The following is a 27,192-nucleotide window of genomic DNA, read 5'->3' as shown; positions in this document are numbered from 1 at the left end:
ATCGACATGGGCACTCGGTGGGAGACTGCACAGTGCACACAACCAGCGAAATTCGGCATTCGGCACGTGTTTCACCACGTGATTCCCACTGGTACCGGTAGCTGATTGGTCATTGGAAGTGTTGCAGGCTGAATCCAAGTGGGTCTTCGGAGAATGACTCTCCGGGCCTGCATCGGAGTATAACCCTCCATCTCCCTCCATTACACTGCCTGTGGGCAACTTGCAGGGCCCTCCCGCCCGGGAGCTCATACTCCGCCCCAAATGCACCTTGATCTGTATAAAACCATGACTGCGACGATGAAATGCCATCTGTCCAGACCTTTGGAATCTGTCCCTCCTATTATCAGGCTGTATCCGCACCAGCAAAGTCCCAGTCCTTCTCTCTAGCTTTTTTCGCTGACGAACAAAACGCGACATGTCCGCGCCTTTGGAAGAAGTCGATGTCCTGGTAGTGGGCAGTGGGAATGCGGGATTTGCATCAGCTATCTCAGCAGCCCAGTCCGGCGCCGACCGAGTCTTGTTGATCGACAAATGCCCTGAGGAATGGGCAGGCGGCAACTCATACTTCACAGCTGGCGCGTACCGGACAGCCCATGGGGGACTCGAAGATCTGCTGCCTGTGGTCAACAATGTTACGCGCGAGCAAGCCCAGAAGATCGATCTAGCTCCTTACACGCCCAACGCCTTCATGGCCGATCTGGACAAAACCTGCATGGGTCGATCCGATCCAGGACTCGCAGAGGTCCTCGTTGGAGACTCCAATTCCGCAGTCAAGTGGCTCGCCAGCGAAGGGATACGGTTTCAGTTGTCTTTCAATCGACAAGCTTACGAGCTCGACGGCAAAATCAAGTTCTGGGGCGGGCTGTGTCTGAAAACCGCAGACGGAGGCAAAGGACTGATTGCCGACTATCGTGCTGCTGCCAGCCGGCATCGGGTCCAGGTTTCCTGGTCCACAACGCTCACCGGGATCCAGACCGATGAGGCTGATGGAAGCATCGTTGTGACGGCCAAGGCCAATGGCCAGGCCTGTACCATCAAGGCCGGCGCAATAATTCTAGCTGCCGGTGGGTTTGAGGCGAATGCGCGGATGCGAAGTCAGTTCCTTGGTCCTGGCTGGGATCTTGCAATGGTTCGAGGCACACCATACAACACCGGCGATGTCCTTGAATTGGGCATCCAACAGCTTGGAGCACAGCCCGTCGGTAACTGGTCCGGTTGCCATTCCGTGGCTTGGGATGCCAACGCCAACCCAACCACTGGTGATCGAGAGGCCTCCAATGAGTTCACAAAGTCGGGATACCCACTGGGACTCATGCTAAATATTAATGGTCACCGCTTTGTTGATGAGGGAATCGACATGCGCAACTACACCTATGCCAAGTTTGGTCGCGCAATTCTCCAACAGCCCGAACAGGTTGCATTCCAGGTCTGGGATTCTCAGACAACGCCTTGGCTGCGATCAGAGGAGTATCGCGAGGGGCGTGTCGAACATATTACCGCCAATACTCTGGAGGAACTAGCCGACAAGTGTGAATCCCGAGGACTGCAAGACCGGGAAGCGTTTATCCACACCCTTCGCGAATACAATGATGCCGTCTATGCTCATCGCCGAGAACACCCGTCAGCAAAATGGGATCCTGCTATTAAGGATGGCCTATCGACTCAATCATCCACCAGGCAACTGGCCTTGGCCAAGTCTAACTGGGCTCTGCCACTGGATAAGGGCCCTTATCTTGCCGTCAAGGTGACATGTGGTGTTACCTTCACTTTTGGTGGTCTAAAGGTGGACTCGCGGAATGCGCAGCTCATCGCCTCTTCCACAGGCCAGCCCATACCCGGGGTTTACTGTGTCGGGGAAATGATGGGTGGGTTATTCTACTCCAACTACCCCGGTGGCAGTGGTTTGACTTCAGGCGCTGTTTTTGGTCGAAGAGCTGGCATGGCGGCCGCCGCTACGGCCAAGACTAAGAGGAGAGGGGCCCAGAGACACGCTGGGATGCAGAAATCCCAGGTATCCATGGTCAGCAGGCTGTAGTTGGAGGAAAGACTGGTCCAGTCTTTTCTATTCTTCTTCAACACAAGGTGGAGCCAGAAGACGTGGTACATTAGATAGATAACATGCTATTTCCAGTTTTGATGAATATATTCCATGTGGTTATAATAATCTAGATATCAATCTAATGCCATGGGAATTTCACCGGAAAGCTGTAGCCCTTGGGGATCTGTAACTAATTCGGTAACGACTATCTGACCAACTACCGATCCACGCCCGATCCCCGAACAGCTCCGGCAACCAACCACCAACGATCTTATGTATTATAAATTTATAATCCTTCAACGGCAGCTAAGACCGCGCACATTCCTATTCAGGATGGATCTACAGGAGGAACTGTATGACAGTCTAACCAGGGCAGGTCAGCTGAGGCAGGCGGCTGGATTCGCCCGCGGGAACCACCACCAGGGAAGGTTCTATATAAGACCCCTAGAAACTACAATTCCTTAATTCTTGGAATGTACTATTTGCAACAGCCTCTAGGGCCAAGGGCCCTATAGATAAAGGCTGAAATTATAAACTATCTATAATATATATCTTATTAATAGTTATTCTTTCAGTAATTTTGCTGTATATATTATATATTAACCCTAGTAATAAAAGGGCGACGGCCATAGGAACGGTAGAGCATATTAATAACAGCCCATCAATAAAATTATAAACCTCCCAAGGTGGGGAGGGATCGGTTCTGTGTTTGTATTGCGAGGCCCTGCCTGTTTCCGATGGAAATCACTGTAATAAAGTGGCTGGCTGAGGATCGACAAACTAAATCTGGTTTTTCTGATCTCGCTATCGAAATAGTGGAGCCACTTCTGCCTAGATAGCTATAGACTGGCTGGATGACCTGCTCTCATGCATCCCGGACAGGCCGCGATTGGCAGTGGCAGGAGTCCTCACTCGCGGCGGGGATCAGAGATGATGTCGCTGAATACGTAATGGTGCTAGTAGATCCCGTGAGTCTGGGGTATTTAAATGTGATGCGAGAGCTTTTGCTTCCTCTACTGTACAATCCTTCTACTTCATAAGCTTTCCGAGAGAATCTGTCAAGAGGCCGAGGTACCAACCGACATATCCACATATCAAGGTAGTGTACATCCAATGCGAAAATAACGGCTCTGACTAACAAATGATACTACCAGATGCATACTGCAAACGGCTATGTGAAGAGCTTAGCCTCTGGCAAAATGTTCAGCGCTAGTTTTAACATTAACAACACGCAATATATTTTCAGCGGCAGCTTGAATCCTCCCGTAGGGGACTTCAGCAGCAACGCCACGCTGGAATACTCCGATGTGGAACAATTAAATGGTAGCCGAGACGTGTCTGGGAAGATTGGTGCCTCACACTTGACTTTGACGACCGCAAATGGCTCAACCATTAGTGGACAGCTAAAAACACCGATCAGCTCGGGGTCGCGAGTTGACGGACGTGGACATTGGGATTTATGCTGATTGAAGGCTATCTTCCATGTTTCCACAAGGGCAGTGAATGTCGATCTGCTTGTTGATGCAGAATAACAGCAGTCCTTAGCGCTACGCTCGATGTTAGTCAATACTGTCGTGGGGAGGGCCCACCGTTCATGGTGCGGACATGGCATTACCGGTTTGGGTTTGGATGACGTTCCGTACACTCACAGCTGGCAAATAGGGTCCCACCAGATAGTTGAGAAATACACCTTCTTACACCTCTCTGGTCTGACCCCTATCTTTGCGTAGGCCCTCACTATTCTCGCCGACCATAGGTCTCTTCTCCTCTCAACTTGTATGTCAGCGGCTAGGCTTCGGCAAATCCCATGGTTCTGCGTATAATTCTGGTTTTGGCGTGCATAAAGCTGGTCACTAAGCAAAATAATATACTGCTTTTTACACACATTCATGTCTGTCTCTGAAAGACCTCACACCCAATTGTTCTTTCCAAACGTTCCTGGTCCATGTAATTGGGTCTTGGTGCTTTTAAGGGAGATTAGCTGTATCATATACCTTGGGTAATTGTTGTTTGTGCCATTATAGTGTTGATCAGATATTAATTGGTTGCCGGACGAGGAGTCTCCGAGAACCCTAAGGAGTACAACGGAGACTAACCAGCCGCGCGATTACTTCACAGTTTTGGCTGCTCCACAGCAACCAAAGCAAACTGTTGAAACCTTGGAAGATACGGACATAGACCTCCCGTAGCGAGTTGTCCTTAACGACCCTAGACTCGACTTCCCCCGCATTTCCCCACGGCATGTCAGGGACTACGGGTTTCCTTAGGGTCTAGCTATATAGTCACCCTCTACTCCTGCTTGTTTTCTGTCCTTTCACCTCAAACTTCGAAAATTACCTACCTGAACTCAGTCACGCCAAGAACATTGCTCATCATGGCTGGCGGAGTCAAGAAACCGGTCAATATATTCCGAATGAAGGCCCTCCCCGAGCCAAGGGAGGTCTTCAACTGGCGCCTGTGGTTTGCGGTCCTCTCATTTGGCTTAATGGGCGCCGCACGAGGCGTCGACGAGGGCCTGGTTTCGGGCGCATTCAACTCTAAAGACTTTCAAAACTACATCAACTATCAGTCTTACAGTGAGGTCGAGCAAACTAACATCAAGGGGAATGTCTCGGCAATGGTTCAAATTGGATCTGTGGGAGGGGCCCTTTTGTAATGCTTGCCCTTCCCCAACTTGTTCAAGGCTTCTAATCAGGTTTATTGCCATGTAGTGCATTCCTAATTTGTGACCGTATTGGCCGAATTTGGGCAACTCGGCAGCTTTGCCTCGTGTGGATTTTGGGGATTGCTATCTTTCTCGGCAACGGCGGCAACTTGGGTGCTGTCTATGCTGGTCGATTCGTTGCCGGACTCGGTGTTGGGCAAACGGTCGTCGTTGGCCCGATTTATCTGTCTGAGATTGTAAGTGGTGACTCGGGCGTGACGCGAATCGCTGAATCTCTGTCTTGCTGTGTACGAAAGCGCAAGTGTCCTGGCCGATAACTCAACCCTAAGTGAGCAGCGAAACATGCATTAGCTAACTGAGTGCGCCAGGCACCCGCTTCTATCCGTGGTCTTTGCACCTGTGTGTTTACTGGCTTTGTTTACGTGGGAATAGTACTTGCTTACTTTGCCAACTATGGGTGCGAGGTAAATCAGAGTCATGTCATGTTACATGTATGCGAAATTGACATCTCACAATAGGTTAACTTGGGTGACGAGACTCATAATCGCTGGGTATGTGCCGGCTCTAATATCTACTGCGTCCATTGCAGGTACTAATAGGATACAGCTGGTACCCACAAGTCTCCATATCATGTTTGCTGGCGTGATCTTCCTGCTCTCGTTTCTACAGTACGAATCGCCGCGGTATTTAATCAAGAGAGGGCAAATTGACAAAGCCATAGACAACCTCTCGCACCTCTGCCATCTCCCGCCAGACCATGGATACATCGTACATGTGATAAATTCCATTCAGAGGGCACACGAAATTGAGATGGAGGCCACCATGGGAACTGGCCTAGTCGGCGTGATCAAGGAAGCATTCTTGGTTCCATCCAATCTCTACCGCATTTACCTTTCTTTTATGTGCCAGGTCTTGTCACAGTGGACAGGTGCCGGTAGCATAACTCTTTACGCTACAGACTTATTCCATTTGCTAGGAATTACAGGGAGCAACACGAACTTACTAGTGACGGCCGTTTTTGGTATTGTTAAATTCATTGCCGCTATCATCTGCGCTCTCTTCCTTGTGGACTTCATTGGACGCAAGCGATCCCTGCTTATTGGCATTACACTGCAAGCTATTTCGATAGTCTATGTTGCTTGCTTCCTGACTGCTGTTCCTGAAATGGGCGTGGAAGACGGCTTTATACTCCCAGCCAATAAAGAGGGTGCTGGTAAAGGAGCAATTGCAATGATCTATGTCTCTGGATTTGGGTGGGCTCTTGGTTGGAATTCGATGCAATATCTTCTCACGGCCGAACTATTCCCCTTGCGTATCCGTGCTCTGGCTACTTCAATGGCTATGACCCTACACTTTGCTAATCAGTACGGTAATTCGCGAGCCGTGCCCAACATGCTTCTTCCTGCTGCAACTGGTGGTATTGACCCTAAGGGTACGTTCTGGTGCTTTGGTGCTGTCACTATCGTGGGCGGCATTTGGGTATGGTTTAGCGTTCCCGAGACAGCAGGTCGCTCGCTAGAGAGCATGGACCGTCTCTTTGCTCTGCCATGGTATAAGATCGGCCGGTATGGTAGCCAAGATGCTGTGGAGCATGACCGTGTGGCGGGTGAGAAAAATGAGGCGGAGGCACACGCCCAACACCTTGAGAGGGCTGACCCGGAAGGCCGTGTTTAGTGAGTGTTGACAGGATTATATATCTTCAATCCCACCTTTCAGTGATCATATCTCGCGATGGTATATGCTTCTATTATGGAGTGTACTGACCCCCTTAAGGCCAAGGACGTTATAGCTACTCAAATGCAAGGTATGCCCAATGCTAAATCCGCTACTATGCCAACCTGCCTCGGCTGGACGAACTTTGCGATCGCTCATAATTGACCCGAGAAGGTTCATCTCACAGTAGGCTGTTTTTTCTTGGCTAGATTCAGACGCTTTCCCGCGTAACCCCGTATACGTATATCATTGCCCGACCCGATTGGACCTTATTAAACCCAATACTGGAGAACCCGAAAGAGTAATTATAGATCGGCAATTGAGATTGGTGGGAAATCATCTCCATTTTGTGTCCCCAGGGTCGGTTGAATTATTGACAAGCTCTAGGTGAAGTCCAGAAGCAACTCACATACATAACATGAACAGCAGTTTCAAATCCCGTGAGCCGATCTCAAGTGTGACTAGGGAAAGACCGTGCGTATAAGTAAAGGTATCTGCTTGACCTTGCCCTTTGCTTCCATCTACCGACAATTACAGGGCAAAACAAAAAAGCTAAAAGAAAAGAAAAGAAAAATGCTTGATAGTCGACTTGGATACGCAGCTCTGATTTTTTTCTTCCTCCAGATCGTACAATGTCAAGTCATTTCATTCGATCGCGGTTCCGATATGGTCCTGGCCGAGAGGAAAGGGCCACTGGTCAATATTCTGGTTGCACCGGATGAGCATAAAGGTGTAGCTCGCGCCGCGAATGATCTAGCTCTGGACTTTGGCCGCATTGTTGGTGTCAACGGTACCATTCACCAGGATATCACGCCAAACCGCCATGGTGTGCCAGTCATCGTTGGCACACTCGGTACCACTTTCATCAACAAACTTGTTCGAGATGGGAAGCTCGATGTTTCCGCAATCGAAGGCCAATGGGAGTCCTATATCCAAGCTGTCATCCACAATCCAAGCGCTGGCGTCTCTCATGCTCTAGTAATCGCCGGTAGTGACAGACGGGGTACAATCTACGGCATCTACGATATTTCTGAGACAATCGGAGTTTCGCCTTGGTACTGGTGGGCAGACGTGTCAATCAAGCAAAAAGATGCCATCTATCTGAGTTCTCCTCAGAAACGAGTCCAGGCCTCCCCATCGATCAAGTACCGTGGTATATTCATCAATGACGAGTGGGAGCTCATGAAATGGTCGGAGAAAAACTTCCCCAAAAGTTCCACTGGAGGGGTCTTTACAAGCGAGTTCTACAAGCTACTTTACGAACTACTTCTTCGACTAAAAGCAAACTACCTTTGGCCGGGGATGAAACAGTACAACTCGTTCTATCTCGACGACCCTAGAAATGCCGTATTAGCAAATGAGTATGGCATTGTCATGGGAACAAGCCACCACGAGCCATTGACAAGGTCGTACTACGAACAGCAAACACTTTTGGATGGCAATTGGGACTGGAGCCTGAACAAGGAGAATGTGTCTGAGTTCATGGAGGAGGGCGTAAAGCGCTCTCAAGATTGGGAGACTCTGTATACAGTGGGGATGAGAGGAGAGGGTGACCGTGAATCCCCTACCCTGGACTCAACTCAGCTGGAAGAAATCGTAGAGATCCAGCAAGGCATGATCAAGGATCATATTTCCAAACCTCTGGAGGAAGTGGGACAAGCCTGGTCTCTTTACAAGGTCTGTTTGCCCTTACTTTTTCTACCTTTTCCGTGGCTTACTCTACCAGGAAGTCGGCAAATATTGGGAAGCGGGCATGAATATCTCCGAATTAGTGACTCTGATGTGGACCGACGATAACTTTGGAAACCTTCTCAGGGTTCCAATACCACAGGAAACAAACCGAACCGGAGGCGCCGGGGTGTACTACCATGTTGGTTACGTTGGGGCGCCACGCAGCTACGAGTGGATCAGCAGTACCCAGCTTGTCAAGGTCTGGGAACAAATGCACTATGCCTACCAACGTGAAGCGCGTGATATCTGGATTCTTAATGTCCAGGACCTGAAAGGATGGGTAAGTTCTCTTATCAATTCCTACAACACCCGCTTATATGATTTTAGGAAGCCCCCACGTCCCTCTTCTTGGACATGGCCTATGATATATCTGACTTTCAAACCCCGGAGAGCACGACAGCGTGGTTGAAGCGATGGGCTCGAAGAGAGTTTGGATCGGACACTGCGGATTCAGTAGCGAATATTTATAATTCACATGGCAGACTGGTCATGCGCCGCAAATACGAGACCTTCTCCATGAGCCCATTCGCATTCAGCACAGTACACTACGACGAAGCGTCCAACGTCCTCAAGGAGTGGGAAGATCTTCTTGCTAAAACACTTGAAACTTATAATTCCCTTGACCCAAGTGCGAAGCGCAGTTTCTTCGAGCTTGTCCTCCACCCAGTACTAGCGGGAAAGACGGTTGTGGAGCTCTATATCACAAAACATCTCGGCGATCTCTACAAGAGTCAGCAACGGACCAGCACGAACAGGCTAGCTAGACAGTCCCTGCAAGCGTTTAATAATGATGCTGCGATCACTGCCAAATACCATGCTTTATACAACAGAAAATGGGACGGCGTCATGTCTGGACCGCACATCGGATACACGGACAACAATTTTCCTCCTTACAACATCCTGCCGAATATCTCCTGGATAGATAAAGCAGACGTGGAGGGTGTCGATATATTGGGGATTGCAGTGCAGGGACTGAACGTATCGCAGCATGACGAACCCATAACCCTTCGCTCGGTGGATCCCTATCTGCCACCAGCCGATTCACGTTATATCGACATTTTCACCCGCACCAACGGGACCTTTACTTACACGGTCAAGGCCAATGCATCTTATATCTCTGTCACAAACCCGACCGGCACCCTCACATCACCTGGGAACAACTCCGATGCGCGCGCTATTATCAGTGTCGACTGGGAAAGAGCGCCAGATGGTCTGAGCTGGGTATCTTTGACGATCCATCGAGCAAATAGCACCACCAAACATCGAGAAGCAACTGCCATCCTTCCAGTTAATAAGACTTCCGTACCCGGTGGATTCGGTGGCCATGTCGAGTCTAACGGTGTTGTCGCCATCGAAGCAGCGCACTATTCGCGTGCCGAGTCTCGCAATGGCGTCGCCTATGTTGACATCCCATACTACGGCCGGACGCATTCCGGTGTGAAGCTGTGGCCTGTCACGGCTCCTTCGCAGACTCCATCCACTGGACCAAGACTAACATACCACTTCTACTCCTTCTCAAGAGTCTCCAAAGCGCAGCTCGTGCTTCTTCTCGGCGGCACTTTAGATCTCGACCCGACACGGCCTCTGAAAGTCGCGTACTCTCTTAACTCTAGAAATGTGGATACCAAGCGCCTATTCCCGGACTACGAAGCCGGCGCGCTGCCTCCAGACTGGGATACGGCAGTTATCAGAGGTGGATGGAACCTTACGACCGAGGTAGAAGTCGGCACTGGGCCACAATCGTTGGATATATGGTTACTGGAGCCAGGTGTTGTGGTTCAGAGAATTCTGCTTGACTTTGGAGGTCTTGAGGGCAGTGCTCTTGGACCCCCGGAGAGCAGATACGTAAAGCACCGGTAGTTATATCATTGCAAATGAATCGGGGATAGCATGAAAGGCGCTATCTCGAAGTTTGAAGGTTAAACCTAGAATATATTACGTCCATGGATCAGGTACATGTAATATATTGCAGCGTGTGAGAAACCTGGATGGAGCAGGACAAACAGAGAGTACAAAACCTACCACCCAAACTCCTCCTGCTTCCCTTCGTCATCTATGACCTTCAAGAATAGATCCTTGTTATCTCCTTCTACGGCCGCTCGTGCAATCACCCTCCCACCAGCATCGGCATCCTTGTGGCCGTGGTAATTCCCAAATGCCGTGCGGCAGTACCCCGGTTCCACCAGGACAGTTGGGATGTTTTCGTCACGCAGGGCGATCATATCGACAGCGGAGATCATGTTGACCGCTGACTTACTGCTCCGGTAGACGGGGAATTGATAGTTCCAGGCATTGTACGGCGATGTCTCCGTTAGGGCAACGCCAAACATGCCCAGGCCGCTGGTGACCGTGACGATGCGACGCTGTGGGAATGTAGAAGCGCGGAGCAGCGGGAGGAATTTCTCGTTCATCACCGCAACGCCAAAGACATTGGTTTCAAACACATCGCGCAGGTCTTCGCGGAGGGTGGCGTTGTCTCCTTTTGGCGATCGGGCAATCCCGGCGTTGTTGACCAGGACATCAAGATGGCCGAATTTCTCCTGGACGATGGCCGCCGCAGCTTGGATTGTCTCGTCGCTCATCAGATCAATGACCACAGGCGTAAAGTCTGCCGCCGCGTCGGACCCGCTTGCAGCCGCAATAAGCTTGATGGCCTCGACTGCTTTCTCCAGGGAACGGGCGGCAACAACGAGGTGGCATGCTTTTTTCTGGGCGAGCACTTTGAGGGCTTCGTGCCCGAGGCCCTGGTTGCCGCCGGTGACGAGGATGACTGGCTTGGAGGACATTCTGAGTTAGCTAGCAAGACAATTGCCATTCTCAACTGCCTCAGTTTTATCCATGCCAACGGTTCGCGCCCGGAATTAAGGGCCGCTATGCCCGTTGATGATCGGCGTGGTGATGTCTTAACATCCATGACCGTTCTTATCCCCGGCCGACGGTAGCTGATTAAACACTAGTGTTGCAGCTTCTGAATAAATACTGTCACTGGTACTTCCCACGAGTACACCCTGTATGATGGCTGATACCGTGCAGTGATGACTGAAGCCACGACGGCTGTTTTAGATCGCTGTGTAGTCTCACAGGCTGTAGCCCAGGAGAGAGCTGGATGGGTTTAATGGGCTGCAACATGACGCAAGTCGATGTGACGGACAAGATCACAAAATGACAAGTCGGTGATATCGACCTTAACCCCGTCGGTTGTCTCTTTTATCGACTGCAAGTAACGAGCGTCCATATTATAAAAGATTTTATATATTGGAGACTTATATTATTAAAAATTTACTATTAGTTAATCTATTAAGAATCCTTGATTCTTAAAGTATATTACTTATAGCCTCTTATTTTATATTATTAGGTATAGTACACCCTTTCACACTATTTACAACAACCCCTAAGGCCAAGGACCATGTAGCTTCCGACTATAACAGATTCGGTGAACCTGCAGCAGCCATAGTTCACCAATATGCATATCCAGGAGTGAAAACCGCGCGGCATGTACGTGTGTATTGATGATAACCAGGAAGATCTTACTGGAGGATTAAACTCCAGGTTAGATACATATTCGGGCCTGTTTAGCATGTCATAATAGCCCTCCAACGCTGCGTTCTAGTTTGAGTGTAGCTCTCCAACTCTCCAACATGGACCTATCGTCGGGCAACAGCACCCTTTTGTTTCTCGGCCGGGACGCTATATATATTCACTATCAATATACTTGCTTGTAATACTGATTTCCTACCAGTACACAATACATCTAGTTATGCTAGACTAGAGCTAAGGTATCTATCCATATCTATCTTCATGGCAGTCAGCGTCCCTGCAGGGTTGAAACTTGCAATAACTGCTTCGTTGTCGTTGGATGCTGGACCGGAGCCGGATCGAGAAGGCATCCGTATCAAGGCTTCTCCCCTGTAGTAGTGCGGAATATATAAAGTATAGCAATCACCTAGTCGGACCCATTCACAACTGTCGGTTAGGTCACTTCTACTATCGTAATGTTTGAGCCGGGGTGCAAGAATGGATTTGTCCAAGTGCGGTTTTCGATGCCATCCAGTATGCTCTTCTTGTATCACGCGAGACTGGGCCTCTGGGGTTAATGTGGCTGGAATATCCCCCCATGCCCCAAAGTGCCGAATCTCGTCCTTGCCGCGAACAAGGTTGATTCCGCAGTAGTGAATGAAGAAGCCAACCGGGGAGCACGCAACGCTACGCACCAGAAATGGGGTATCGGGGGAATGCGTATGGATTAATGTACCCGCTGCCACGTCCCATTCTTCAATTAGAGGGACGCTTGCCATCGTCAGAGTGTCGCGGACTTTTACTTTTGGAGCCAATGCCACTCGTGCACCCCCATGATTGAACGCCCACGGTTTCCCGACTTTGGCGATTCCATCGTTGGAGTCGTCAGACAGTTCCCAGTTGGCTAACGGGCCTCTTCTAAAGGAGAGCTGCAGTTTGCCAAACTGCACCTTCCACACTTCCAACCACAGTTCGCCAAAGTCTCCCTCCTCGAAGTCTCCCTCCTCCCATTCAGGCTGCACTTCCTCATTTGCATACTGCGCATAGTCATGTGTCAATATTCCGATAGCCGTCGAGTCCGGTGAAAATTCCCAGTACAAGAGCGAGAAGCGAATCGGTGCACGGTCTGTAGCATTTCCAGTAGAAATATCCCACAACAGAAACTCATTTTTCAGGCGAGATACAGTTGCGAGCATGGAGCCGTCGGGCGACATGATATCTTTGTTCTGTATCCCATCCTCATCTACGATATCATCCGTGGAATCATCCGTGGAATCATCCGTGGAATCATCCGTGGAATCATCGCTGGTGCTGGGTGGGCTAGGTCTAGTCTGCAGGGCAGTAGTTTTAAAGATCTCTACAGCATGACGCATTTCGGAGCTGACTGCGATCTTCAGCCCATCGTGCGAGAAGGCCGCGCCAGTGAGCCAGGTATCAGAGCGGAATCCCTCGATTCGGCCTGTGGACAGGTTAAACAAGGTCAATCCATCTCCCTCAACTGCGACAAGTAAGTTCTGCTCGTCCGGTGAGAAGGCGAGTGAGCATATCAGTCCTGCGCAATTGACTTCCAAGGTGTGCTCTAGTTCGCCCGTGAATGTATTTCGGATCTGAATTTCGCCCCCTAAAAGAGCGATTACTATCCTGTCGCCAGAAGGGGAGAGCATGATCTTGTCGACACGCAGGCCCGGCCACCCAAGGACAATGGCAAGCCGTGGCGCCGGTCGCACGATGTCGATAATCTGGACGAAACTGGCCTTCACTTCATCATGAACATAGCTCCAAGCTACAGTGCTCCCATTTGACGATAAGCTGAGCAGTGGATCTGGGTCATCCACTGCGGGCGTCTGCAGCAGGATGCCTTTGCTACTGTCCCACACAATGAGTCTTTTGGCAAAGCCTATATCCTCGTCGGACGCACTGAGCCAGTCACTATCATTCTCGACACAGTCTACCCTCTCGGCGCAGTCTGCATTGGCCTTCTCGGTTGCACTGTCACAAAACTCAGGAGCAATCACGAATATGTTGTCCTCCGGCGGCAGCTCTGACCCGGAAACGGATTCACCGGACGAGGCTCCTCCCAAGTCCGCAGACCGCGACTGACAGTGCTGGGAAGATACAGAATCCGAAGGCCGGTCCATGGAGACTTGTTCTGCCTTTACGTGTCCTTCGGGCTTGGATGAATCTCCATAGGGTGAACTGGTCACTTCTTCCACCCCGTACTTGGGCCCGTCATTTGAATGCTCGAGTTCGGAATCCTCAGCTTCGTTGTCGCCTGCGTGCTTTTCCAATAGCATGGGTCTTTCCCCGGGACCTAGGACCTTTTCAATGATATCCGAAGGAACGGCACAAATTGCGAGCCTGGTAGCGTCATGGGAGAGCACTGCGGCTGATATATAGTCGAGATGGAGCGGCACCGCTGTCTCCTCTCGTGTAGTCAAGTCGAGTGTTATGAGCCGGCCATGCCAATCTACATACTGCAGATGGTTGGACGAGGAGAAGCTCACGCCTTTCACCTCTGCGACGCTCAGTACGTTCTGCACATGGCCCGACTCAGCATCCCAAACCTGGCCGTCTGCAGCGACCTTTGTGCCATCCGGGGAGAACAACAGGACTTCTGAACGGTCTTGAATAGCCCCGTCCAGGTATATGTCCACATCCATATCACTCCAAGTCTCTGGGACATTAGTTGGCGCCTGGGAGATCCAATCCGGAACGCAGCCCCAGAATACTCGGCGGATGATACTGGAACGCGGGGCGAATACAACGGACGAATAAATCAGCTGGGGGGCTTGCTCGAGAGCGCCGCGATTGGCAACTAGGAACCTTTTTGCATCATCGAGAAGCACAGACACGCTGCACAGACCAGATCCCTGCGTAACTCGTTAGAGAAAGTAGAAGGGGTGCAAATGAGCCAAATCTGCACTCACCGTATTAACATGGTCTGAAAGCCGCTTTATAGAGCGGACGATGCCCGAAGTCTGCCCGAGGATTGCAAGTGCTTCGATCCAGGAAAGAAGGTGAGTTTCTAGAAATCGGCAGACTTTGTCTCCGTCGTGAATGCGCCTGCCAGCCTGTTCCAAATGGTGGACCCAGTACATACAGGCGTATGCAAGGTCTCCTGGTAGGTACCGTTGGATTACTGCGTTCTCGATCACAGCGTTCAATTTCTTCGGCCGACCCAGGCGGCAGATGTTCTTGCGAAGAGCTGGGAACTCGCCAGTAGCGCACATACGATCAATGCACTTTTCCAGCAAGAGATCGTGCGCTTCCGAGGCATGGATGTAAAAGGCGCTCTTTTCTTGCAATTCCTCGTCCAGAAGGAAATCGCGGAATGAATGGTGAAACAGGCGCACTGGCGTAGTATTGTCAGACGGGATATCCAGAACAGCATGTAGTGGCTGGAGTGTCGTGTCAACCTCTGCATATGCAATATTCAACAGTCTCGCAAGATGTAGAATCGACAGCGGGTCCGCCAATACAATGATTGATCCGACTACCTTGTGGAAGCAGCTGACGAGGTGTCTCATCTCCTGCCTTGTAAGATCATCGCCAGCCATCTGGTCCAGGATGGGAAGATATGTCAATTGCATCTTGGAGGCATAGCTAGAGCCTTGGTACTTCAGTAATGTCGTAAGACGTTGTTTCGGATGAAACCTGCGATCACCTATAAACCTGCACATGGTGGCAGCAGAGATGAACAGAGGGCAGGCAATTTGGACGAGCAGGGCAACCTTGGTTTTGCCAGGCCAGTCCTGCGGTAAACGGGAGTCTGGCGATAGAGTTACCGAGTTGTGGTCCTGGGTGATTCTTTTCAACTCATGCTGGACGACAACATTGATGTCATGTTGGATGGCTTCCTGGGCGACCTCGTGCAGGACAAGCCCTTGGTAGATGCCCCCTGATATCTGGTTGAAGCCGAGCCGAATAGGGATATCTGGCCGGCTAGTCAGGAATACTCGCAACCCGACACCTTCCATTTTGTCACTAGAGAGAAGGCGAATGATTGTTCGAACATGGTCCACATTGTCACATTCGTCTAGTGCATCGACCACCAGGATGTAATGGGATCCAGACGCAGGAACCTGAAGCTTTTGGAGGGGCCCCAGGATGATTCCTAGAAACTGGTCGCCAAGGGCTTTCTCGGTGATGCCTGGTAGTTTCTTGACTGCAGCCAGAATGTGTTCCCCTAACGAGGGTATGTTTAGAGCCATTTGCGCTGCAATAGTCGAGAAGAACCGAGACATAGTTCCACGAGCCCCTTCGCCTCTCTTGAAGAAGAAGCTGGCAGCTAGACGGCCCTCTCCGTTAAGCCCTCTAGCAACTGTCCTTGAGATGGTCGACTTTCCAGTTCCGGCCCTGCCATTGAGCCAGAATATAGTCTTGCCATTGGGATCGCCAGCCCATTCCCTGATCCCACGGAGCAAGTCTATTCTTGTATCAGGATGGCATACTGGGCTCAGCTCATTTTCATGCGAGTCGAATGCCACCCCGTCTGCAATCGGGAGCGTATCAAGATAAACCTTGTGCTTGATCGTTTTGCTGGCACAGACCTTAGCTCGGGTCAAAGTGGCCAGCACGGATTACCTATAACTTACACATCTTGCTGCACCTCGGACATTCCTAAAGAAAAATCATACACTGCGCTTCTTATTTGAGTAACCGAGATAACTAACCTGCCTGCAACAGGTCGGCTGCGGAAGGGCCTGCAGCCAAGTCCCTGGCAGGGACTTTATACAAGAGCTCCTTTGCGTATGCAGCGGCCGACGCAGCAGCACATCGTTGCCAGCGCTTGTTCTTATGAGTATCAGCATAGTCACAGATCCCACGGATGACGATGCAGGGGAAATTATCCATCAGGCCCGCAGCCTCCATGTCAACACACAAAGCACCGAGCTCGTCTCTGATGCGATCACGCATCACCGCATCCTTAACAACCTGGTTGCTCGAGGCGACAGTACCATAATGAATCTGAATCTCGTCCCCAGTACTCCTTGCACGGCGGTCCACAAAGTAGTTCCGATCGCAAGAAGCACACGTCGAATCATCCGGGTCCTCGTGAGGATATCCAGCTTGGAATAAGGCATCGTTTTCTTGACCCTGGTAGGAGTATGTGGCCCGCATCTTTTCATACTTGTCCAGCATTTCGGAGATATACAAGGATATCTTCCTATCTTCCAACTCGTGCTCAGCCTCGAGGTCGGCAAGTGCATTCAGCAGAGCAACTGGAGGCTTGTTCAATGACCCAGTGCGTAAGAACCGCCCGTCCTTCATCGTCTTCCCCCGGTCAAATTGTACCACTCCCCCCAGCGTCCCTTCTGGCCTGCTGACAACTACATCACCGAGCCTGATATCATGGTTCCTGCTGGGAATCCCACCCCCAATTCCGACCAAGAGACCGGCTCTTATTGTCGGGAACGTTGAGAGCATCTGGGCTGCCACGGTTGCAGCTGGGGTTTCGCCATATACCCCTGCAGGAAGATTTGCAATCACCACGTTATGCGGCCCGATCCGTCCCACCGTGTAGGTGTTGTTGTCGGCTGAGTGTCGCTCGATTGAGGCATCGTGAACCTCGTCCAACATCGCACGGGCAGCAGCCCTCTCGAGAGGAAGCGCACAGATCCAGCCGATGGTATATTCAGGTTTACTTGCCATGGCTCCAGAGTCTTTTCGACATTCACAAGAAGCCTGGTCTGGATACAGAAAGAGGGGAAGTTGAACTTTTGAGGCTGAAGGATCAGGACCTGCAATTCAGCATCGTCCAATCGTTAGACCGGGTTATTATTGCCATTTCTGTCGCCCAGAAATCACGCTGGACAGCGTCTTCCAATCGGCGCCAGCCACGTTGGGCAATCCGTCAGGAAGCCATAATCAGCTGTAGTACGATCGTGGAGTTCATGCAGGATAGTAGTATTTCCTCTGCTATTGCTATATAGAGTCGGCCTTCAAGAGCAGACATGTACAGTGGCGATATCACGCGTAGTACCGACAAGAATCCCAGAACCATTTTTGGTACGCCGTAATGCTTGCTTCCATCAATTTCGCTTCTTCCACATCATCCGTGCTGCGGCTTTCCGTTTCGCTTTTCGGAGACTCAATCAGGACGTCATTGGTGCAAGGCTCGTGTATCGGGGTAATTCGAAGCGCCTTCTGATACTCTGCTATAACACGTTGACAGGACTTGATAGACTGGTACTCACGATGATACTTGTCGCTGTAGGCCTTCACGAGGCAGTCCAAAAGATCGCCCCGATATGGATGGTTTTCTGGTAACAGATCAAGGGCCTTTTGGTACTGGCTTATAGCTCTGTCTATATCGACCCTGGATCCTGATTGTATGTAGCTGACCTTGTGCTTAAGTGCCTCGTTCTGGTGCTCATGTGCTTTGTCGGGGAAAATAGCCAGCAAGAGGTCCAGGGCTCTTTGGTATTCCAAAATAGATGTTTTCATGTAGCCCATGTCCCGAGTGCTCAAATATTTGTCGTAGTATACCGTTGCAAGGCCGTCGAGACAGTATACTGCATCCAACGAATTTTTCGACGTCATCTTGAGAGCCTCCTGATATTTCCCAATAGCCTCGTCCAGGTGAGTCTGATCGGCAGACCTGCTATACAAATCTTGATGGGTAAGGGCGAGCGCGCGTGTCCGACATGCTTCTTCTGGATGATCTGGTGCCGCTGCAAGCGACCTCTTGAGTAACTGGAGTGCTGAGCTGAGATCCGGCACTGCATCAGTTGTCTTTCGATGTGCGATCTGAAGAGTTTCAATCCGACATGCGCGATGCGGATCGGATATTGCGGTTCTATTGCGGTACTCCTGGAATTGCGATATGGCCGCCTGTAAGTCTGCGACATTACCAGTTTCCTCGTAGGTATGGTAATATAGCACCCCAAGATTGTGAAATCGCGATGAGTAATTCTCATCGTCGGCGATTTGTCGCAGTAGCTCGAGTCCCGCCTGTCGGTCTCGAGTAGAACCAGCTTTCTCGTATCGGTGTATATACAGAAACGCCAGGAATCCCGCTTGATGACGCCAGCTTGGATTGTGATGTGGTGTCGTATCAACTGCCCGTTTAGATTCCTGTATGGCCGTTTCTAAATGGGCTGCGTCCCCGGTGCTGTCATATTGAGACAAGTGCTTGGTCGCCTCGACATGAAGCCCGGGCCGGGCTGGATTGCTCTCTGGCCTTAGAGGCTGTATTCCAGGAAATACCTGGACGGATTTAATATGCTGCGACATGATGCGAGTCGATGTGGCTCCAAAGATCAGAAGATGGCAAGAAAGTGGTTGATGTCCCCAGCCTTGCCTTGGCTCCATAACCCCGCCAGTTGTCTATTTTTATCGACTGCAAGAAACAAGCGTCCTATTAGGCTACTGGATGTGAACGGCATATCATAATATTAGTGGGTGCGGACAAAAATACATATTTTCAACAATCAATCTCGGCACCCATTTGCTTTTTGCGATCCTTTGCGATGCAGAACCCAAATTCGACTAGCCACTAGAGGTTTAACAGCGTTGCGATAATTCACTAGCAAGCAAGAATGGTGCAAATAACATGATTCCCTCCTATCAAGGTATGAGAACGGGGTTAGTATTCATCATGGCGGCGGAAGTTGTTCATTCCATTTCCCTCCTCCTGCCGACCCATCGGGGTCATGTCCAACAGGTGATAGGTAGATAGGATGATCTCCAAGCCACGGGACGATGTCTCATAGGTGTGGAATACCTCATCGCCGTCGCGCAAGAACGAACACAGGCCAAAGTAGCCGTTGCCGGGCTTCCAGGTGATGGTTTCCCCTTGTGCTTCGGCTTCGGCCCATGCCTTGTGCGTTCTCGCCGAACTATAAAAAGGGAATTTCCAGCCCATTCGATCTCGGTAGGCCGTGATTTCAGACAAGGGCGCGGTGGCCACGGCGACGAACGAGGTATCCCTACTCCACAGGTGTCGGAGATCGGCGATATGGTCCATGCAGAACGAGCAACCGACGCAGACTTCAGTCTCCCCAGGCGCCAGCATGAAATGGTAAAGTATTAGCTGCTTGCGCCCGTTGAATAAATCTAGCAGGTTTTTCACCCCGTCGGGTGTGTCGAATTGGAACCGAGTTGGGTCGTGGATGCGCACCATGGGCAGCTCGCGGCGCAACCTCGCGAGCTCCTCGAGCTGGCGAGTGGCTGCTTTCTCCTGCTGGAGAAGCTGAGATCGAGCGGTCTCATACTCTCCAGGACTTACAATATTCTTCTGGGACTAGTCAGAGCACGTACTAGATATTAGCGAGTGGCATACCTGGCTTGCCATGTTGCAGTTGTGACATCAGAAGTGCACAGGCCAGTTCCAGCGGAGGAACCAGTTAATCAATTACCATTTAATTAAGTTAATGATTAAACAATTAGTCATTAACATTATTAGGAATTACATTTCGGACTTTATATAGTCAATATGTAACTAGAGCTGCCTTGGACTACTTGACTCTTACATATCCAGAAACATAACAAAATATATGATCTGTTTATATCACTGGTTGTAGGCCGGCGGTAAGATGCCCTCCAACGCAGCCTTTATCTGCAGCGCAAGAGTGCGCGAGTGCCACCGGTGCTGCTGCGTATAGCCCCCCATGATCCAGAAGTTGTCTGCATTCTGGTGCCGCTTCCACATCCCTCGGATCTCTCCCTCCTCGTCCAGTCCCCACGTCGCATCTATACGCGAGGCGATATCTCGTGGGGCGAGTATATCCTTTTTGTCGCCTACGGCCGCATTTGCATCACCAAGAATTTCCGCGGCAGTATCTACTGCATTCAGATCGGCAAAGCCCGTACACCAGATAACAGCATCTGCATCCACAGAACTCCCGTCTGAAAACCGAAGCCCCTTCTCTGTATACCCGACGGGCTCCACAAGCGCCTTGACATCGACCTTTTTCTCCTCAATCAGCTTCGTACCTCCAACATCGACATAATGGCCGCCAGCCCGCTCGAGGAGATTACACATCAGTGCGCAGGACGGCTCTCGACTATCAAGAACGGGGAAACCCGCTGCCTTAAGGCCAGCGTACCGCTCCGGTTCATTAGCGGCGAACATGGCGAATAGCCCACGGCCAAGCTGGCTGTCGACGACGGCGGGAAGGGACATGAAGAGCTTGTCAGCGGCGTCGACGCCTGCATCGTATGCACCGAGACTAAGACTGTGACAGATATACTCAAGAGGGACGATGTAGGTGGGGGATCGGACGACCATTGTTGCGGCGAGACCGGCGTCGTGGCAGTCTACAAGCACATCGAACGCAGTGTTTGCAGAGCCGACAATAACAACAGACTGCATCAAATTAGCCTTTCTTTTTCCCTTGTTATCCGGGTTAGACGGCCTACCTTGACTCCTTGCTCCTTCAACACTTCCGCATTCTTATACTCCGCCGAGTGAATGCTTACCCCCTTATACAGACCTCGATCTTCGATCGACGGAATATACGGCTTCTGAGACCCGAACCCGGTCGCCATGACAAGATGCTTGGAGACAGCCTTGCGCTGACCAGCTGGAGTCTGGATCGTGATGGTCCATTTCTGAGCTAGTGTGTCATACTCTGTCCACTGCACTTTGGCTGAATGGACGACATTCAGATTGAGCGAGTCAACGTATCGCCGAACCTGAGAGGCGAGGTCGTCTTTCGACAGGAGGTGGGGGTGTTGGAGCTCTTTATCGTAGCCTGTTTTCAATCAGTGACATCCCTCTGGATATAGCTATGATAGAAGACAGACACATATACGGCATCTCACAGAACGAAGTCGGAAGATGGAACTGCATGCAGTCATACCGCAGCCCCCAGTTATCCCCTGGACGAGCGTTCCGGTCGGCCATGACGCTGTCGACGCCTAGGGCCTTGAGACGTGCAGAGAGAGTGACGGCGCTACATGGATGTTAGATCAGTCAAGGATAGATATTTCCCACTTACGCGTTGCCCGCGCCGATTATAAAGACGTCTGTTTCAAAGCTCGATGCACCATCAAGCGGTCTTTCTGGGAACTGCAAGAGCGCTTCGTTTTCAGGGTGGATGTCCAGACTTTCAAGTCTGGTACTGAATATCCAGATCCTCCAGGCGATCCTGTCGCCGTCGTCGACGACGGGCAATAAGAGCATCTTGCCCCGACCGAGCGCAGCAGGTGATTCTGTCCTGAATATCAGGGGACAGTCAACGAATTGCTAAAGAGAATGAAAATGGAAAAACAGTGTCAGTACAGGCTATTATGGGCCATGGTCGTCATACAAGAACCGGCGTCGCAGGAAGAAACACCGCACTCCCATCCACCTCAATCCCAGCGGGACGTCTTAATTTCGCAGTCTCTAGCAGACTCGAGGCAATGGTTCCAGGCCCGCTGAATGTGCGCAAGTGCCATGTGAAGGCTAGCTGGTCCTTCCAGTATGCCTGGTCTGTGTAGAAGCACGCTTCGAGGGCTTTGGCGTCGCCAGAGACCAACGCGGCATTTAGTCGATCTAGAACGGTGCGCGCTTGGATTGTTGCTTCGTCGCCGGCCATTGATGCTGGGTTGATCAGGCCGGTCGGAAGAGCTGGGAGGGGGTTCTCGTCCATCATGGCGCGGAGGTCCGCGCGCGGCGGGTGGGCATTGTTCAGGGGAGCGCTGTCTAGCATAGCAATTTGGTTAGAAGAGGCCATTAAGTATCGATTGCCTGGACGCAAGGGCTCACTGGTAGGCATCTTTGTTGCGAAACGGCAAAATGGCAGAAAGAAGGATTCTGACAGGGAAGACGCCGAATTATGCAGATAAATGGCCAGAACTCGTCAAGGCAAGCGGCTGATCTCCGGCTTCTCCTCAGGCAGGCAGCTGAGTACTTGTAGTGCAGACTGCAGAGCGCACTGGCTTACCAGTTAAGCCCAAAGCACGCTCCACAGCGGGACGTTGGCAGCCGGCAGTCCAGTAGATCCACCGGTGATTGGCGCTCCTTTGCACTGTCCCTTGGACTAAACTGGCTGTAATCATGCTTATCCTCGCCCAAAACAGAAGGAGTTGTCGCGGGTGTCAATTTTGGAATCCTTCAGAGCTGTCAACATGGTGACAGGTCCACGGCGGCCAGGAGCGTTGGGAGCCCAACCCTAAAACCCATTATACTTAAGTCCCCCCATTCCTCACCATGATTGACACCTGCCTCGCCGTCAGAGACGCAGCCCTTGCGAAATGTCTCTGTCTCCAGAGGCACTCGAGGAGCTTCTTGCCCAGCCAGCCCTGCAACCTCCAGCCGATGTCACCGCAAACTTCGACAATCCCTCGAACAACAATGGACTCGCATGGGCGGTGACGACGGTCTGTACGGTGGTCGCGACCATTTGTCTGCTTCTGCGACTGTTCGCTCGGGTGTGGCTGGATAGAACAATCCGCCTGGAAGAGAGTGAGTGGGCCCTGCGTGTTGAATCGACGAAGCTGACCGATCTGACAGTTCTGATGATCTGTGCATATGTATGTCCCTGTCCTTGCATACGACTGGTCTAACCTCCGATCAGGGCGCCTATTGGGGCACGGCTTATGCAGCGTACTCCATGATCTTTACTCCTGGATATTATGTCCATACCTGGGATCTACGCAACGGAGACCTCGTCAGACCACTCTATGTTCGTTTCTGCGCCTCCCGTCTTCGAACATGAGCCGGGGCTCGACTAACAGCATACAGCTAATTCTCATCTACGGCTGCTGCTACTCGGCCACCCTCCCTCTCATCAAGACCGCCATTCTGCTCGACTGGTGCAGGATCTTTTTCCCCATTGACCGCACGAGAAACGCCTTTTGGTGCGGGTGCATGGCGGTGGCTACGCTGCAGTGCGTCTGGGGGCTGCTCTGCATCATCCTGCTCAACATGCAATGCCGACCGCACGAAGCAATCTGGAAGTTCTATCTTCCCAGCAGGTGCTACTCCCTGCCAGACGTGATGCTCACTTCTGCAAGCGTCCAGGTTGCGTCGGATATCATTATGTTCGTTCTTCCGCAAAGAATCATCTGGCATCTGCAGATGACGTGGCAAAAGAAGCTTGGTATTTCCGTCATCTTTGGCGTCGGTATACTGTCAGTACATGCTACTCTGTTCGCTCAATAGCACTAATCATCTCTTCCATACAGTGCCTCCGTTGCGGCCTGCTTCCGCCTCGCCCACACCGTCGGCTTCGCAAACACAACAGACACGATGTATCTGATCGGCCCCCTCCTCTTCTGGGCTTGCGGCGAAATGACCTGCGGCTTCTTCATATTCAGCGTGCCCTGTCTCTCCAAGCTCATCATGGAATCCGGGCTTCCCCGTCATGTTAAAGTCTCGCTCGGCTTTGCTCCTAAACCCAGCGATCCGTCATATGAGGAAGAACAGCAAAGCAGATCGGGAAACTCAGGTCGGCTATTTAAAATGCATCCTATGCAGGCCTGGGGAGGTACAGACACAATGTGGTCGAGGATCGAAGGGGGCGATGAAAACCCGGGGGATATAACCAGATCCGAGTCGCAGACGAATCTGCGTGGCGATGATAAGGCTGTCCATGTTTCGAGGACGTTGGAGGTCAATGTCTCCCACGGGCACTCCTCGAGATACTGATATGTGATGACTATTTACCCTTAACCAACAAGATGTCTGCAAGTACTCCTTTCTCTCCAGGATCCCTCCTGGGGGACATTCTAGCGGTGCTCTCCCCTTCCATGGCAGCCCATCTTAATGCCGAACCCTCGGGTGTCACGAATTTAGTTGATATAGTCATCTATTCACGATGTCGTGGTTAGCCCTCCTTCATGCTCTATAAATGTTGCAAGGCGATAATGTAATTCTGGAGGCAAACACAGGAGACATGGTTGAAGTGCTGGGTAAAGTCACAAAAACCGACTGTGGCAATATTCAAGAAAAGCATATGTGAGGGACTGGAAAATCTCGTGATCCAAAGGACAAAAATAGTACAATTACGAGAAACCATACTGCCGATCTGTCGCGGCTCTGCTTCAAGGGTTCAAGTGTTCAATGGTTCGAGGGTTATACGGAGATGACACAAGGGCCAAGAGCACGCCGGCATCTTCCAAAGACAATAAACCCCGGACAGACAGTACCAGTTCAGGAGATTCAAGCTGAAGCCTCCGCTCTTAATCGAGTTAGCCCCAAGAGCGTCAGCACGGGCTGTGGCTGAGTACGAGCACCAACAGAAGCCCCGCCCTTTCTCGTGTGCGTGAGGATCTTCCCCTGTTTCACGACTTCAGTGCTTTCCAAGCCATCCAGTCATTCTATTGCCTTCATCATGCGGTTCGTCAGTCTATCGCAGATTGTATATTTGGGCCTGCTCGTTTGTCCAGCCTTGGGGGAGCATATCCTGGCCCCAGCCCCCACAGATGCTGGAGTCGACCCCGTTGTCACAGAAGCGCCTGGATATCCTGCCCTCGTTAAGGATCTGGACACGAGACAGCTAGGGGGAGACTTCGTGGCATGGTGGGAAGACAATAGCTCTTGTTAGTCCGCCCGCTCCTTTACTATACTGTGCTTTAAGCTGATGGAAATGGACAGGGCGCGATAAAACATGCGAGCCAGGCTCACGATACGCGACCTGGTCGACATACGGCAAATGCTGCGCTACGACTGACTCTGAATGCAGTTATGCCACAGCCTGCGCAGTCAATGGGATGGTCGAGTATGACCAGGGGCCTGTTAGCTGGTAGGACCTTCAGAATGGTTTCGATTCCTGGACTGACCGTTTCAGTGACCCAGGGCAATACTGCGAAGTCTTTACTATTCTGCCCTCGTCAGACAGCCCTGTCAGTGAGAAACGCGATCTCATCCAGTGCATAAGTTCCGGATACAACTATCCTGCGACCTGGTACCGCCAGTCCTATGCCTGTATGTATTATCGGCCCTGTATGATCAGGCCCGAGAACTAGCTAACTGCTAATAGTGACTACTGATCCATCTACAACTACAGTTACGCAAGTGATTACTGATACAGTCACGCAAACACAGACTGCAATCCCCACGGAGACCGTGGCCACTGACGGCAGCACTGCTCTCCAGAATGGACAAGCCATGCAGGGGGTACTGGGGGCTTTTATTGTTGCTGTCCTCGTCGCGATGTATTAGGATGTGTTGATTGTTGCCGCCTTGATGTAAACAGGCGGTGCTTAGTATCATAATATCACATACAATTAGGGTATCTAAGGTTTCTAGCAACTACTTCTCGCCCATCTCAACGACCCTCTGGCTGTCACTCAGCTCGTTAATCCTGCGAGTCTCGCTCAACTCCGATGAGCCCAAGTCCCCCGGCAGCTCTGCATAGTGCTTCGTCTGGACCTTTGCGGGAATCGCCTCGGCCTCTGCAGGCAGCTTTTCCAAGGAGGATCTCTTGGACTCTTCTGCTACCGCTGCTGCTGCTGCTGCACCGCCGTCTCCGTCTCCATCACCTTCTGGCTGTCGCTCTGGCCTATCCTCGCCAGTTTCAGGGGTTGATTGGCGTTTGACCCGTCGTGCAAGGTAGAGAATCGCCCCGATGAGTCCCACTCCGACCACACAGCCCACGACTATGCCTGCAATTGCGCCTCCGCTGAGGGACGAGCCCGACGAGCTGCTTGTATCTGGAACAGGTGTGCTGGTTCCCGTGGGTGTGCTGGACGCTGTCGCCGTGCTCGAGGGATTGGTGCTGTCTCCCCCTTCGTCCTCCTCGGTTACAGGCACCTTGAGCTGATCCCAAGATACCTTCCCCGGCCATCCATTTGCATCATCTCCACTGTAACCAAGCTTTGTCTGCCAGCATTCGTAGGACTTCCGGTCCGACTCGGTCCACTGCGCCCCTGGCCCCTCACTGTACTTCCCGCAGCCCTCGTCGACCAGTCTCTCTCCCATCGCAGTAATGATCGGGCTACGGGGGGCGGACTTGAACCATTCCTCCCCAGGGAAGCCCACCAATTCAACGTCAGTGCCTGTGTCCGCGCCGGCCAGGTTGATAACAGCGTAGCTGAGAATCGCAGAGCTCGCGTTCTTCAGTATGTAACTCTCGAACTTCCCACTAGAGGTGCGGGAGCAGTTGGTTGCGGCGTATGTAAACAGTCGCACAAGATCGTCTTCGCTGTCGAATTCGAAGGGTTGTCCTTTGGCATGGTCGATATCCTTGCAGTTCTTTCCGCCGCTGCCAGACTCGACGGTGGGGGTGCCGCTGGCATTTCTCCAGACGAAAGTCCATGCGGAGATCAGAGGGATAGAGTAGAGGAGGTAGAGCGTCGTGAAGAGGGTTGTGAGGCGTTTCATCTTTGCGACAAACCGGGAGCCTGGGTAGTGCAGGAGACTTCACAGGGCAGAGGGCCGATCAGGGTTTTTGAACTGAGCCTCGCCTTTGCTCTGGCATTCGAATTGCATTAGTGTGTTTAACAAATGGGCAATGTTGCGAACAGCGCCCTCGAGGGCTGAGTCGATCAGCGCATTGCCCGCGTCTGATACGCTGCAGCCCAAATGAATACGAGCCCCAAGAACGCCGATACATCTTGGCAGGTCGATGAGCGGCACGTTCCACCCAATCAGCAG

The 27,192-nt window shown here is 51.5% G+C and overlaps 12 protein-coding genes across 12 annotated transcripts; 6 read left to right on the top strand and 6 right to left on the bottom strand.

Moving 5' to 3' along the window:
* The first annotated feature begins 211 nt into the window (after window positions 1–211).
* On the top strand, window positions 212–2,198 carry ASPSYDRAFT_40202 (uncharacterized protein). The gene has a single exon (XM_040846033.1). The coding sequence runs from the start codon at window positions 416–418 to the stop codon at window positions 2,033–2,035; it is 1,620 nt and encodes a 539-aa protein (XP_040709196.1). The 5' UTR covers window positions 212–415; the 3' UTR covers window positions 2,036–2,198.
* An 860-nt stretch (window positions 2,199–3,058) lies between these two features.
* ASPSYDRAFT_382616 (uncharacterized protein) lies at window positions 3,059–3,559 on the top strand. The gene has a single exon (XM_040845680.1). It carries the CDS (start codon window positions 3,193–3,195, stop codon window positions 3,502–3,504), a length of 312 nt encoding a protein of 103 aa, XP_040709195.1. The 5' UTR covers window positions 3,059–3,192; the 3' UTR covers window positions 3,505–3,559.
* Window positions 3,560–4,412: 853 nt separating this feature from the next.
* On the top strand, window positions 4,413–6,377 carry ASPSYDRAFT_139279 (uncharacterized protein; the record flags this gene model as incomplete). Its single annotated transcript, XM_040840933.1, has 5 exons — window positions 4,413–4,690; window positions 4,750–4,939; window positions 5,072–5,167; window positions 5,222–5,254; window positions 5,310–6,377. 5 exons carry the CDS (start codon window positions 4,413–4,415, stop codon window positions 6,375–6,377), a joined length of 1,665 nt encoding a protein of 554 aa, XP_040709194.1.
* A 705-nt stretch (window positions 6,378–7,082) lies between these two features.
* On the top strand, window positions 7,083–10,007 carry ASPSYDRAFT_85361 (glycoside hydrolase family 115 protein; the record flags this gene model as incomplete). Its single annotated transcript, XM_040851516.1, has 3 exons — window positions 7,083–8,093; window positions 8,143–8,427; window positions 8,475–10,007. 3 exons carry the CDS (start codon window positions 7,083–7,085, stop codon window positions 10,005–10,007), a joined length of 2,829 nt encoding a protein of 942 aa, XP_040709193.1.
* A 158-nt stretch (window positions 10,008–10,165) lies between these two features.
* ASPSYDRAFT_54664 (uncharacterized protein) lies at window positions 10,166–10,933 on the bottom strand (the record flags this gene model as incomplete). Its single annotated transcript, XM_040848891.1, has 1 exon — window positions 10,166–10,933. One exon carries the CDS (start codon window positions 10,931–10,933, stop codon window positions 10,166–10,168), a length of 768 nt encoding a protein of 255 aa, XP_040709192.1.
* Window positions 10,934–11,482: 549 nt separating this feature from the next.
* Window positions 11,483–17,386, bottom strand: ASPSYDRAFT_40199 (uncharacterized protein). The gene is made up of 4 exons (XM_040846032.1): window positions 16,337–17,386; window positions 16,259–16,283; window positions 14,591–16,202; window positions 11,483–14,533 (listed from the first exon to the last, which is right to left on the bottom strand). The coding sequence occupies exons 1-4, from the start codon at window positions 17,313–17,315 to the stop codon at window positions 11,903–11,905; spliced, it is 5,247 nt and encodes a 1,748-aa protein (XP_040709191.1). The 5' UTR covers window positions 17,316–17,386; the 3' UTR covers window positions 11,483–11,902.
* Window positions 17,387–17,546: 160 nt separating this feature from the next.
* ASPSYDRAFT_40197 (uncharacterized protein) lies at window positions 17,547–18,944 on the bottom strand. The gene has a single exon (XM_040846031.1). The coding sequence runs from the start codon at window positions 18,897–18,899 to the stop codon at window positions 17,634–17,636; it is 1,266 nt and encodes a 421-aa protein (XP_040709190.1). The 5' UTR covers window positions 18,900–18,944; the 3' UTR covers window positions 17,547–17,633.
* A 307-nt stretch (window positions 18,945–19,251) lies between these two features.
* Window positions 19,252–19,959, bottom strand: ASPSYDRAFT_85357 (uncharacterized protein; the record flags this gene model as incomplete). Its single annotated transcript, XM_040851515.1, has 2 exons — window positions 19,252–19,902; window positions 19,948–19,959. 2 exons carry the CDS (start codon window positions 19,957–19,959, stop codon window positions 19,252–19,254), a joined length of 663 nt encoding a protein of 220 aa, XP_040709189.1.
* A 5-nt stretch (window positions 19,960–19,964) lies between these two features.
* ASPSYDRAFT_128605 (uncharacterized protein) lies at window positions 19,965–22,467 on the bottom strand. The gene is made up of 6 exons (XM_040840501.1): window positions 22,360–22,467; window positions 21,920–22,296; window positions 21,608–21,855; window positions 21,414–21,562; window positions 21,027–21,361; window positions 19,965–20,973 (listed from the first exon to the last, which is right to left on the bottom strand). The coding sequence occupies exons 1-6, from the start codon at window positions 22,367–22,369 to the stop codon at window positions 20,176–20,178; spliced, it is 1,917 nt and encodes a 638-aa protein (XP_040709188.1). The 5' UTR covers window positions 22,370–22,467; the 3' UTR covers window positions 19,965–20,175.
* Window positions 22,468–23,128: 661 nt separating this feature from the next.
* ASPSYDRAFT_140739 (uncharacterized protein) lies at window positions 23,129–24,243 on the top strand (the record flags this gene model as incomplete). Its single annotated transcript, XM_040841075.1, has 3 exons — window positions 23,129–23,278; window positions 23,338–23,726; window positions 23,781–24,243. The coding sequence occupies 3 exons, from the start codon at window positions 23,129–23,131 to the stop codon at window positions 24,241–24,243; spliced, it is 1,002 nt and encodes a 333-aa protein (XP_040709187.1).
* A 685-nt stretch (window positions 24,244–24,928) lies between these two features.
* On the top strand, window positions 24,929–25,758 carry ASPSYDRAFT_85354 (uncharacterized protein; the record flags this gene model as incomplete). The annotated part of the gene is made up of 4 exons (XM_040851514.1): window positions 24,929–25,136; window positions 25,192–25,339; window positions 25,385–25,521; window positions 25,577–25,758. The coding sequence occupies 4 exons, from the start codon at window positions 24,929–24,931 to the stop codon at window positions 25,756–25,758; spliced, it is 675 nt and encodes a 224-aa protein (XP_040709186.1).
* On the bottom strand, window positions 25,384–27,138 carry ASPSYDRAFT_40193 (uncharacterized protein). Its single transcript, XM_040846030.1, has 2 exons — window positions 25,577–27,138; window positions 25,384–25,521 (listed from the first exon to the last, which is right to left on the bottom strand). Exon 1 carries the CDS (start codon window positions 26,917–26,919, stop codon window positions 25,849–25,851), a length of 1,071 nt encoding a protein of 356 aa, XP_040709185.1. The 5' UTR covers window positions 26,920–27,138; the 3' UTR covers window positions 25,384–25,521; window positions 25,577–25,848.
* Between the last annotated feature and the right edge of the window lie 54 nt (window positions 27,139–27,192).

This window comes from Aspergillus sydowii (genome assembly GCF_001890705.1).
Source record: "Aspergillus sydowii CBS 593.65 unplaced genomic scaffold ASPSYscaffold_1, whole genome shotgun sequence".
NCBI lineage: Eukaryota > Fungi > Ascomycota > Eurotiomycetes > Eurotiales > Aspergillaceae > Aspergillus > Aspergillus sydowii.
Note: the sequence above shows the minus strand (reverse complement) of the source record. Positions and strands in the feature narration are given on the sequence as shown.

Excerpts from the sequence above, each read along its gene's own strand:
- ASPSYDRAFT_382616 (XM_040845680.1), top strand. The coding sequence starts at position 3,193 with ATGCATACTGCAAACGGCTATGTGAAGAGCTTAGCCTCTGGCAAAATG.
- ASPSYDRAFT_40197 (XM_040846031.1), bottom strand. The coding sequence starts at position 18,899 with ATGTCGCAGCATATTAAATCCGTCCAGGTATTTCCTGGAATACAGCCT.
- ASPSYDRAFT_40199 (XM_040846032.1), bottom strand. The coding sequence starts at position 17,315 with ATGGCAAGTAAACCTGAATATACCATCGGCTGGATCTGTGCGCTTCCT. Across the intron at positions 16,284-16,336 it reads AGCCGACCTGTTGCAGGCAG|GAATGTCCGAGGTGCAGCAA; the intron begins GTTAGTTATCTC and ends ATTTTTCTTTAG. Across the intron at positions 14,534-14,590 it reads TTTCAGACCATGTTAATACG|GGATCTGGTCTGTGCAGCGT; the intron begins GTGAGTGCAGAT and ends CGAGTTACGCAG.
- ASPSYDRAFT_128605 (XM_040840501.1), bottom strand. Across the intron at positions 21,856-21,919 it reads TTCCTGCGACGCCGGTTCTT|CAATTCGTTGACTGTCCCCT; the intron begins GTATGACGACCA and ends CATTCTCTTTAG. Across the intron at positions 20,974-21,026 it reads TGAAGGAGCAAGGAGTCAAG|TCTGTTGTTATTGTCGGCTC; the intron begins GTAGGCCGTCTA and ends AATTTGATGCAG.
- ASPSYDRAFT_40193 (XM_040846030.1), bottom strand. The coding sequence starts at position 26,919 with ATGAAACGCCTCACAACCCTCTTCACGACGCTCTACCTCCTCTACTCT.
- ASPSYDRAFT_40202 (XM_040846033.1), top strand. The coding sequence starts at position 416 with ATGTCCGCGCCTTTGGAAGAAGTCGATGTCCTGGTAGTGGGCAGTGGG.